The 12,327-nt window shown below is 39.3% G+C and overlaps 1 protein-coding gene across 6 annotated transcripts in view; it reads left to right on the top strand.

Moving 5' to 3' along the window:
* PDE7A (phosphodiesterase 7A) overlaps positions 1–12,327 on the top strand; it is a 125,733-nt gene that overhangs the window by 105,683 nt on the left and 7,723 nt on the right. For 5 of the 6 annotated variants that reach the window (XR_008373774.1, XR_008373773.1, XM_053558641.1 and 2 more), the window contains 6 exons: positions 2,352–2,452; positions 6,386–6,517; positions 6,710–6,801; positions 9,752–9,896; positions 10,540–10,636; positions 11,837–11,917. Coding sequence is in view for 3 of the 6 variants with exons in the window: in XM_053558641.1 (XP_053414616.1) it covers positions 2,352–2,452; positions 6,386–6,517; positions 6,710–6,801; positions 9,752–9,896; positions 10,540–10,636; positions 11,837–11,917 (648 nt within the window). In the remaining 3 variants the exon portion in view is untranslated. Of the gene's footprint in view, positions 1–2,351; positions 2,453–6,385; positions 6,518–6,709; positions 6,802–9,751; positions 9,897–10,539; positions 10,647–11,836; positions 11,918–12,327 lie in introns of all 6 variants that reach the window. The other variant, XR_008373775.1, reaches the window with a different exon arrangement.

The raw sequence follows: 12,327 nt of genomic DNA, 5'->3' as shown, positions 1-12,327 counted from the left end.
ACAGATGGAAGTGTTTTATCAAGTAAAGAAATATCTTAGAAAAAGTTAAGGATCATGAGGATTCCTTCTTAGGTTTTTTTTTTTTTTTTTAAGGAAGAAAGTAATATTTTCTTTCCTACTAAGTACCAAACTGAGATAAATTTATTACCTAGGACTTGGGAGAAACTTTTAAATGCATATTAATTTATAAGTAATATGCCTATAATACTGCACAGTAGTCTCCCTTAATCTGCAGTTATGTTTTCTATGGTCTTAGCTACGTGGTGTCAACATTAGTCTGAAAATATTAAATGGAAAATTCCAGAAATGAACAGTTCATACATTTTAAATTGCAAATCATTCTGAGCAACACAATGAAATTTTGTGCTGTCCTGCTTCATCCTTCCCAGGCTGCGAACCTCTACTTTGTCCAGTGTCCCCATGCAGTAGAGCCCCCACCTGTTAGTGGCTGACTAGCCATCGTGGTTATCAGATCATCTGTCCCTGGGTTGCTATCCTTGTGTTAAAGGATACTTCATAATGGCCCCGAGCACAAGAGTAGTGATACTGGCATGTTTTTATAATTGTTCTATTTTATTAGTAGTTACTGTTAATCTATTACTATGCCTAACTTAAAAATTAAACTTTATCATAGGTGTGTTTGTATAAGAAAAAACATCGTGGGCGGCACCTGTGGATTAGTCGGTAGGGCGCAGGCCCCATATACCGAGGGTGGCGGGTTCAAACCCGGCCCCGGCTGAACTGCAACCAAAAAAAAAAAATAGCCGGGCGTTGTGGCGGGCGCCTGTAGTCCCAGCTACTCAGGAGGCTGAGGCAAGAGAATCGCTTAAGCCCAGGAGTTGGAGGTTGCTGTGAGCTGTGTGATGCCACGGCACTCTACCGAGGGCCATAAAGTGAAACTCTGTCTCTACAAAAAAAAAAAGAAAAAACATCGTATACGTAGAGGTTGGTGTCATGCATGGTGTTTAAAGCATTCCCAGCTGGTCTTGGAGCGTATCCTATCCCCTGAAAATAAAGCAGACTCCTTTACCAATATATAAATTATAAAATACCTACAAAAGTCTCTATTAACAAGGGTATTTTAAAGGGCTATTTTTTTGGTCACTGGTCCGTTTGAGATAAAAATAAATAAATAAAAGGCTGTTTTAAAGGATGGGATGGGCTGTGCCCAGTGGTTCACGCTTACAATCCTAGCACTCTGTGAGGCCAAGATGGATGGATTGATTGAGCTCCCGAGTTTGAGGTCAGCCTGAGCAAAAGTGAGATACTCATCTCTACTAAAAATAGAAAAACTACCCAGGCACTGTGGTGGGCACCTGTAGTCCCAGCTACTTGGAAGGCTGAGTCAAGAGGATCACTTGAGCCCAGGAGTTTGAGGCTGCGATGAGCTATGATGCCAGGGCACAATAGCCTGGGGCAATAACATGAGACTTTGCCTCAAAAAAATAAAAAGAAAAAAAAGGATGGGGCTGCGCTTGTGGCTCAAAGGAGTAGGGCGCTGGCCCCATACACCAGAGGTGGCAGGTTCAAACCCGGCCTTAGCCAAAAACTGCAGAAGAAAAAGGATAAGATGGAAGTACAGAATTTTCATGCCCTTTCCTACTCACCAGTGGGTCCTGCTAATCCACCTCAGGTAGGCTCGCTCTCCTTTGAGACGCTGGATTAGAGTGTTGTGCTGCTGGGACTGTTGTCCAGGTTTAAGGGCAGCAGGCACAGCCCTCGCCCTGTTCCTAGTCTGTTCTTCCGTGACAGGTTAGCAGATACTGACAAGAAGGCAGGATTAACAGAAAACCCATCCCTAGTGCTGAAAAACTAATTCCAGATCCAAGCTGACTTCCCTGGTGATGCGCACATGTATCATTTTCATGGGTTCTGGTGTCCGTACTATTTTAGCTTCATAAAGATTTTTGCTAGCTTTTGCTTACTGCTGAATTTCTAGCATTGAGAACAGTACCTAGCACGGTAAGTATTTGTTGGATAAATTCTACTGTTTTTATTAAACTGAGACTGCGTTACATTGAAAAGAGCGTACTGTTAAATAAAACGAGTCAGAGGAGTTTGGCACCATGATAGATTCACATTTCAAAAGAGAAAAAGAAAAAAATACTTTGCAATTTTGACATGATTGCATTCTCACTAAAAACATTTACAGACAAGTTACAACTAAAATCAGTGTTCATTCTTTGGATATTCGTGTGAGTTGTGAGGCAATTATCATCCCCCTGACTCTGGGCAATTTTAGCTGAACGCTACATAAAAAGTATGAGTGGATAACTCATAATTATCGCAATTTTTGTATGTGTCCGTACTGCCCATTTCCAATAAAACTGGGATTTTTTTCTTTGATGCAGTAATGATTCAAGAAGATTACCACAGTCAGAATCCTTACCACAACGCAGTCCATGCTGCAGACGTTACTCAGGCCATGCACTGTTACTTAAAAGAACCTAAGGTAAGAGGTGGATGTTTACTGTAGGTGAAAATAGTAAGAAAATTCCTTTTGATTTACTTTATTTTTCCCTAAGTTAGTGACTTGACTTAAAACCAGAAGCTTTCTTCATGTGAGCAGGCTCTAGTTTGATCAGGTTTCCGCACGTGGCTCTCCTTGTAAGCACAGCAACTCGAGAATCAGGGTGGGTGTTGAGCCGGAAGCTGGAGAAGCCCAAGCGAGAGCCAGGTCACTGGAACCCTGGGTGCTGTGTGAAGACACTGGACTTTTATGCTGAGCTCCGGATCAGCTTCATCAGGGCAGGGCCAGCCTTGGTCCAGCGAATGAAGGGAGGGAAGCAGAAAATTATCCTGGCTAACGTGTCGGACAAGACCTGCCAGAACAAGAGCAAGCTGAGCCCCGGGGAAGAAGAGAGGTGAATGGTTTGCAAGATCTCTTGGGAATTAGAACGAGCAGGATGTGGCCTTTGAATGCCTTTGGGGAAGAAACACAGGGAAGCTGACGATAACTGACTGGTTTGGGCAGTGGAGTAGAAGACGGAAGCCTTCTGTGAGAGGGTGAATGAAGAAAGAACAAACTCTGCGGTAGGGCTGAGAGAGGCACTGAGCTCCATGTTGGACATGGGGAGTTGTGGAGTTGTGCCACATCCAGAGTTGGCTACAAGAGTCTTAAAGCACAGGAAGGAAATGAGATTGATGTGCACTTCAGGGAGTTGTCAGCTGTAGATGTTAATGAAAGCCGTGTTTGCCCCTGGGCTTATTCTATCCCTTTGTCCCTGGAGGTTCTAAAATTCCATCTACCTGCCCCTTGCCCTCCTTCTAGTCAGTTCACTCTTAAGATCTCAGTTGTGGCTAGATGGTAGGCAGGAAGCAGGCTGACCAAACTGGTTTAATACGAATTTGAGAGGATAGGTAGTCTTATTATTTGAGAGATTGTAGAATATGTGAAAATGCCCCAATTTTTTTTAGTATACGTACCTTGACATTTTTGTAAAAAAAAGAAAAAAAAAATCTATTGTATAACTTATATAACTTCTAGGCAGTAATAAAAGGCATACATTAGCTCCGTGCCTGTAGCACAGTGGTTATAGCACCAGCCACATGCACCTAAGGTGGTGGCTTCAAACCCGGCCCGGGACAGCTAAACAACAACTGCAACAACAACAAAAAATAGCCCAGTGTTGTGGCAGGCACCTGTAGTCCCAGCTCCTTAGGAGGCAGAGGCAAGAGAATCGCTGAAGCCCAAGAGTTTGAGGTTGCTGTGAACTGTGAGATCACAGCATTCTACCAAGGGCGACATAGTGAGACTGTCTCAAAAAAATAAATGCGTAAATAAAATAAAATGCAGACATTTTATGTGTACAGTTTCGATAAATGTAACCAACTGCCCCGATTTTTTAAATTAAACTTTTTAAAAACTCTGAGCCAAACCTGCAACCTCTGTTTGAGAATCTCGTGGGAGAAGTTGGTAAATAATTACCATACAGTCCGATAAATGGAATAATGGCGCTAAGTTCTCTGGGGCACGGAGGAAGCCGGTTAGTGACAGCTCCTCCCACCCCACCTCCCACTGGGCACACCCACCCAACCAACGGGGCAAATGAGGTGACACCGGGTGAGCAGTGCGCGGGAGGCAAGTGGCTGGATACAAATACAAATGCGATTTTCAGCACTTGCCTATAGAGCTCCGATAATATCTATTTTAAACACTTTTCATCATTAACATACTCAGTGAACTTTTCAGGCAAAACATCAATTAAGGATATAGATAAATAAAATTATTAAGCCCTAAATGAAGCAACTCCCTTCTCCCTTATCATAGTGAACATTTGAAAATAGAATCAGCCAAAGTTTTAGAAGTGAGTCCTAAATCATTGGAAGCCTTCAGGTTGTATCTGTGCCACTTCCTTCACATAACATATTTTTTAATGTTTTCCTTCATTAATTAAATGCATATTCATTGAGCATCCACCTTATGCCAGGAACTGTCTTGGTACTAGGAGATAGTGGTGGATGAGGAGGGAAACGTCCCTGCCCGTGTGCAACTTACATCGCAGCGTGAGAGGCAGTCAGTATTAAACAAACAGATAAGCAGAATTTTGACACGTATTGCAGTGTACTGCTATGCAGAAACCAAAATAGAATAATGCAGTGATTTTCAACCTGTGGGCCGTCAGAAGATCTTAGGTGTTCCTTGAAAAAAAATTTTTTTTTTTTTTTTTTGTAGAGACAGAATCTCACTTTATCACCCTTGGTAGAGTGCCATGGCCTCACAGGTCACCAGCAACCTCCAACTCCTGGGCTTAAGCCATTCTCTTGCCTCAGCCTCCTGAGCAGCTGGGACTACAGGCGCCCGCCATAATGCCCGGCTATTTTTTGTTGCAGTTTGGCCGGGGCGGGTTTGAATCCGCCACCCTTGGTATGTGGAGCTGGCGCCCTACCCACTGAGCCACAGGCGCCGCCCGCCTTGAAAATTTTTAAAGCTCATTAATTAAATTATTTTCTAAAGAAGTTCAATACACAGAAAGTATATTCTTCTTTTTACTTTTTTTGATCATCACCATTTAAGTGTGCCATGGAAGTTTAACTATAGGTTCAAGTGTGTCACGAGATAAAAAAAAAAAAAAGTTGAAAAACACTGCGTTAGAGAATGACCAAGTTATGGCCGGAGTTTACAACTTTAGGTAGGGAGGCCGGAAAGCACTGGCTGGGACAGTGTGTCACTGAGGCATCAGCCATGGGGAAATCAGGTGCAGAAGGAAAATTGAGTAAATATACTGCATATTGGTGGCGTATGGTAAAAATTTTTGTTAGGGTAAAGCTGATAAAAGATTCAGGAGCATTGTCCTAATGTAAACCTAAATAAAAGTATGTTCTGATGAGTGTGACTGTGGCAGGCCATAAAGTATTATAGGAAAACAAGTCAATTATTTGTTGGGGAAGGTACTAGAAACACAGAAGAGGGCGGGTGGATTGGTGGCACTGGGCCTTAAGAGATGTGAAGTTTGCCAGAAGATGAGAAGCAACTCATGGAAAGCTATTGGAATACTCAAGGTGATAATTTTTTTATTATTTACATTTTTAGTCATTTAATAATACACTTTTATTTATAGTGATTATTGAGAGTAAAGTTATAATTTCTACCTCGTACCGAATGTATCCATGCATTTGGGAGAGGATGTTATTACAGATTTCTGCTCCTGTGATTACTTAGTAGTTTGCTTAAACATTAGGATGACAGGAGTAACCTTGCATTTTAGATCATAGTATTGAAGTTCAGTGACTAAACACCCTCAAAATTGTAAGTCTTCGGTTTAGTAATGGCTATAGCAATAAAAATGTACCAGCCTGCATTTGTCATTTTAAAGCCATTATTTCTCAAAAAGAATGGTTTATAGTAAGTATACTTAAGCTTGTTAAACACGAAACATTGGGTGGCGCCTGTGGCTCAGTGAGCAGGGCGCCAGCCCCATATACCGAGGGTGGCGGGTTCAAACCCGGCCGGCCAAACTGCAACCAAAATAATAGCTGGGCACTGTGGCAGGTGCCTGTAGTCCTAGCTACTCGGGAAGCTGAGACAAGAGAATCGCCTAAGCCCAGGAGTTGGAGGTTGCTGTGAGCTGTGTGATGCCACAGCACTCTATAGAGGGCGATAAAGTGAAACTCTGTCTCTACAAAAAAACAAACAAACAAACAAAAACACTAAACATTATGAGTTGTATGAACTCCATGTGGGCGGGATCACTGTCATGTCACACCTGCCCCAGTGTCCCGATGAGGCCAGGACCTGGCATGCGCTTGGTGGCCTTAATGAACAGCTGCTTAAAGAAGTACATGGTGGGGGCAGGGACTGGCAGCGCTGCCACTGGCTGTGACTGTGATGGCAGAGAGTTCGTTTCAGACATGCCTGATGTGTTATTCTTCTGTCGCACTTTAGCTCGCCAATTCTGTAACTCCGTGGGATATCTTGCTGAGCTTAATTGCAGCTGCCACTCACGATCTGGATCATCCAGGTGTTAATCAACCTTTCCTTATTAAAACTAACCATTACTTGGCAACTTTATACAAGGTCAGTGCAATTTTATTACCAAAATGTACTATTTTTGCATTCTAGAAAATGATTCACATTTTAAGGAACTAAAGATCGTGAAAACGAATTTTTAGCAGATGTTAGAGTTTTAACCAGATTGATATTACTAATAAATAATTATGTCCAGAAAGAGATTTCCCACTAAATAACTCAGAAAAATTCTTGTTGTAGAATACCTCAGTACTGGAAAATCACCACTGGAGATCTGCAGTGGGCTTATTGAGAGAATCTGGTTTATTCTCACACATGCCATTAGAAAGCAGGTAGGTATTTGTTATCACTTATGGAAATTAAGTTTTATTATCAATACCTCTGCTGATCTAGATTGCAAAAAAGAATTATGTTAGGTGTTCCACAGTTTACAGTGTTTGTTAAATTTAATGGTTAAATTATCTTATTTTAAAAATTTACATTAAAATTTTAATAATTTAAAGCCTATTCTATTATATAATCAGTAACATTTTCATGAATATTAATTTTTATGAAAGATCATTCCAGGGATGTGAATACTGTGAGGTTGTGGTGAGCTATGATGACACCACGACCCTCTAGCTAGGATACAGAATAAGATTCTGTCTCTAAAAAAAAGTTTGCTCCAAATACACAGTGGCTGGGCCATAGTTGACCACAGGCAGTCCCAGGGTTATGAACAAGATAGGTCTGTAGTTTTGTTCTTGTACATAAGTTGGAACAGACACATTTATCTATTACCTGTAAGAGCCTACATTCGTAAGTGTGAGTCGTACATCAGGTTGGATGTTTGTAACTCAGGGACTGCCTGTACTTAATTATGTAAATAGGTGTCTACATTTCCACTTTATATTCAGCTGAAAAAAACCTTAAGGTCTAGGTATAAAGATAAATTGGATAGGGCGGCGCCTGTGGCTCAAAGGAGTAGGGCGCCGGCCCCATATGCTGGAGGTGGTGGGTTCAAACCCAGCCCTGGCCAAAAACTGCAAAAAAAAAGATAAATTGGATAGAAAGTAGACATTCCTTTTGTTTGTTTGTTTGTTTGTAGAGATAGAGTCTCACTTTATGGCCCTCAGTAGAGTGCCGTGGCCTCACACAGCTCACAGCAACCTCCAACTCCTGGGCTTAAGCAATTCTCTTGCCTCAGCCTCCCGAGTAGCTGGGACCACAGGCGCCCGCCACAATGCCCAGCTATTTTTTGGTTGCAGTTTGGCCGGGGTGGGTTTGAACCCGCCACCCTCAGTATATGGGGCCGGCGCCTTACCGACTAAGCCACAGGTGCCGCCCTAGACATTCTTTATAATAAATAGATTCATCAAAGTCTGCTTCAGGAAGTTTTCAAAACTGCTAAGAAAGTGAAGAGATGGCTTTATAGCCTCAATAGCATACACATGGAGTCAATTCTGGAACTACAGGGTAAAATAATGAACGGAAAGAAAAATAGAAAAAAATTTTTTTTTTTTTTTTTTTTTGCAGTTTTTGGCCAGGGCTGGGTTTGAACCCACCACCTCCGGCATGTGGGGCCAGTGCCTTACTCCTTTGAGCCACAGGCACCACCCAAAAGTGGAAAATATTTTAGAAGAAATAATTTAATGTTAAACAGGCTTTTTGAGGGTCTAATTAAAAGCACTAATATAAATAGGCCCATCATGGTGGTGATGTTAACGAAACCATATGTGACTGGCATAGCAGGGTCCACAAACAAAAGCTTTCCTAAAGCTGTGCCAAGAGGAGATGGCTTCAGAAAACCGTGTAAGTGGATCAAAGTCGAGAAAAATGGTGAGGCATAAAAATATGTCTGGGTGTTAAGACTAAGTTACACTCACTGTTCTATCCCTTCCCTTTCATAATTTAAAACAACTTTCTAAAAAATGTAAGTGTTTGTGTAATGACCTTAAGAAAAAAGATAGACTTTACTTTTCATTTTTTTAAATCTTTATTCATGGACACCATTGGGAGTATGACAATACTACTGGTAAGTAAAATCATTTCTTGCTGTAGTACAAATGTACAAATTGCTTAAACACACAGTGTTTGTATATATTAATATGAGTTTTTTATTAAGAGAGATTGAAATGCTTGCTTCATTATTCCCTTTATAACATGTGAATTCATCAGTTCTTAGATTTGATAAAAATAAAAATGAGGAATTCTACTTAATGGCATCCTGTAATGTTTTCTTCATTTAGGGTTTATTTTATTTACTATTTAATATTGTAAGCTGACCGTTCATTATTGATCATCTTACAAAGATAAGTTTGCTGTAGCCCATTAAAACAAAAGGCAGTTTTTTTTAAAGTATATTTCTTTTGTTATTTGACTCGAGGCAGTCTTTAAAGTGATATATTTGCTATTTGTATTAACATGTTACTTTTTTCCCTCCAGAAAATTTGGATATTCCTTATTTACAAATAATTGGTTCTTTTAACTTAGACCCTCAAATACATAATTGACTCTACACTGTAGTAAATTGCTCAGTGGAATTTCATCAGGCATCTTAGTCAAAATGTCTCTAGGAGTCAGTAGAGTGTGCTTTTATTCTTTCCATTTGAATCTTCCTTCTGCTTTTCAGATCTCAGGCACCAAAAAAAGAAACCAAAGTTGTTACCTTCAGCACAAGAATTTTCCAGTAAAGAATCCCAGCATAGAATTTTTTTTAACAATATACCAATAGTATATTGATTTTTTTTTTTTTTTTTGTAGAGACAGAGTCTCACTTTATGGCCCTCGGTAGAGTGCCGTGGCCTCACACAGCTCACAGCAACCTCCAACTCCTGGGCTTAGGCGATTCTCCTGCCTCAGCCTCCCGAGTAGCTGGGACTACAGGTGCCTGCCACAACGCCCGGCTATTTTTTGGTTGCAGTTTGGCCGGGGCTGGGTTTGAACCCGCCACCCTCTGCATATGGGGCCGGCGCCCTACCAACTGAGCCACAGGCGCCGCCCTGATTTTTTTTTTTTTTTTTAAGTCAATAATTCCACTTTGGCAAAGTAAAGACATTTCTTCTGGAATGTTGGCAATTGGTTTTCTCCCACAAACTCTGTTGGTTTTAGTTTTTATTACTTTAATAATTTTTGATGCATTTGTAAAAATTCCCTTTTGTGATAAATTTTAAGTGAAATGGCAGTTAGAATATCTTAGGACTCAAGAAAGCTTTCTGAGTATTAAGTTTAAGGAAAGTATAACAGGAGGTAACTATTTAATTAAAAGTCTCATATCTTCTCTTTATATTTCTCTCATTTCAGGCAACAAATGGAGACTCAGATAGGTGCTTTGATATTAGCCACAGACATCAGTCGCCAGAATGAGTATCTGTCACTATTTAGATCCCATTTGGACAGAGGCGATTTATGCTTAGAAGACACCAGACATAGACATTTGGTTTTACAGGTAAAAGGGGTCTTAAAAGATTCTTTTTCTAGGGTAAATCGTGTCATTCTTAAAATAAAAATGAAGTATTCTGGTATAGCTTTTCAGAATGATTCCATTTTTTTTTTCAGAGTGGTTAAATCTTATGTAAAAATTAGGAATTTCTTTTTAATACTACATACTTTATAGAAGTATACTTTCTATATGCTTTATAGAAGATCACTTGTGAATCTTCTACTGGGGAAGATACCATTGCCTTTGTATTTTTTCATACTTAAAATTTCTGATGAAAACAATTTCTGCAAGATTGGGGTACCAATCAACAGATAGCATTTTATTCTAATAAATTCTCACATATAAAAAAATAGAGAAGTGGGTTATTTCTTTCTAGCTTATTTATGTATATTTTGTGGTTAATCCAGTCCTGGTGGTTTCTTTTGTATTGCTATGGAGCATATATAATTAGAACAGCGGTCTTACAGCCTCCTCATCAGCATTTCTATGAAAACAATTGGTAAACCCAATAGCATTATAAAATTAATATAAAAGACAATTTTCTGTTGCAATATTTTTAAGTATTCTTTCTCCCAGTACTTACTTAAACTTACTACAATTGAGATTTTACTTTATTTTCTTAAAAGCATTTTAATCTTTTGTTTGCTAGATGGCTTTGAAATGTGCTGATATTTGTAATCCATGTCGGAACTGGGAATTAAGTAAGCAGTGGAGTGAAAAAGTAACAGAAGAATTTTTCCATCAAGGCAAGTGACAGTGTCAAGTGATAATCTATTTAGTTCATTTTTTTAGCATCATAAGAACGTCACCATTCATAAGAGTCTAATTATTTTTAATTACAATTCACAGTAGATGTACATATAATTAATGTACAAATTGAGCATCTGTTTCAAAAACTAGTAGTCCTCTTTTGGAATGATCAGATGTATTTATGCATTTATGAATATACATAGATTAGGCTTAGAATTTTATTATACAGAAAGATTCCCTGAACTTGGTCCATCCTTGTCCTGTGTGGAAGGTCATATGAACATGTATTATAAGCTTTTTTGTGTGATTAAAGCCAGGACATAGGGATCATTTTGTGCACTTTCCTTTTTTAAATTTACCTTGTAAATTAAAATGCTGAAAGAATTACATTCTTGGGGTAACACCTGTTAAAAGTTTTCTACCTCCTCCCTTTAAAAAAGATAACAGCTTGGCAACCTTTTCCATGTGTGAATAAATTAAATTTTATTTCATTTCATTTTGTTTTGTTTTTTAAGAGAGTCTCACTTTGTCACCCTCGGTACAGTGCTATGGCGTCACAGCTCACAGCAACCTCAAACTCTTGCACTTAAGTGATTCTTTTGCCTCAGCTTCACAATGCCCGGCTATTTTATTATTGTAGTTGTCATTGTTGTTTAGCAAGCCTGGGCTGGGTTCGAACCTGCCAGCCCCACTGTATTTGGCCAGCGTTCTAACCACTGAGCTACGGGTGCTGAGCCTAAATTTTAAATTTTAAAAAGAACTAATTGAGAAAGTATCTTCTTATGAGGATTAACCATGGTTTTCCTAAGAAATTTATAGATGGTGAAGACTTTATTATTATTACTGTTTTTTTGTAAAGACAGGGTTTCATTCTTGCTCTTACTGATCTTGAACTCCTGAGCTCAAGTGATCCTCAAGTGCAAAAGATGGAGAAATAGGCAAAAGAGAATCAAGTTGGAGATTAACCATGTTTTTCCTAAGAAAATTACAGATGATGAAGACTTAATTTTTGTAAAGACAGGGTCTCACTCTTGCTCAGATTGGTCTTGAATTCCTGAGCTCAAGTGATCCTCTTGCCTCAGCCTCCCAGAACGCTAGGATTGAGCCACCGCACCCAGCCGATGAAGACTTTGATTGTATACTTAACCAATAATAAATGTGTCTCATACTAATGGTTCTTTTTTTTTAATTTATAGGAGATATAGAAAAAAAGTATCATTTGGGTGTGAGTCCACTTTGTGATCGTCAGACTGAATCTATTGCCAACATCCAGATTGGTAACTATACATATTGAAGTATAGCTTGTTAGAAAAATGCCACTGATCCTAATTTTTTCAAGAAGACAAATATATTTGATATATGAAATACTAAGATTATGCTCATTTCCATTTTTTAAAATAATTTAAGAAATTTCACCCTGTTTTCTCTTGTGTCTCTTATAATTTACTTGATCTTAGGTTGCAAAATGGATAATTTTGCAGAGTAGGCAGCAGTAACTTTCTGTTCTAGAACCTAAAGAATACATTATTTGCCCACGTGGAAAGTCCTTCTACTTAATTCTAGACAAATAAACATGTTCATCCATTTTAAATGGAAAAGCAGCTCACAGAGCCTGATTGTAACGTGAAGGCCAGTTTCCACTGCAGCCTCCTTTCCTGACGCCTCCTTATCATTTGATTAGCTCTAA

The sequence above is a fragment of the Nycticebus coucang genome, chromosome 13 (genome assembly GCF_027406575.1).
Source record: "Nycticebus coucang isolate mNycCou1 chromosome 13, mNycCou1.pri, whole genome shotgun sequence".
Taxonomy (NCBI): domain Eukaryota; kingdom Metazoa; phylum Chordata; class Mammalia; order Primates; family Lorisidae; genus Nycticebus; species Nycticebus coucang.
The sequence above is the reverse complement of the archived record's forward strand: the minus strand, read 5'-3'. Positions and strand labels throughout refer to the sequence as shown.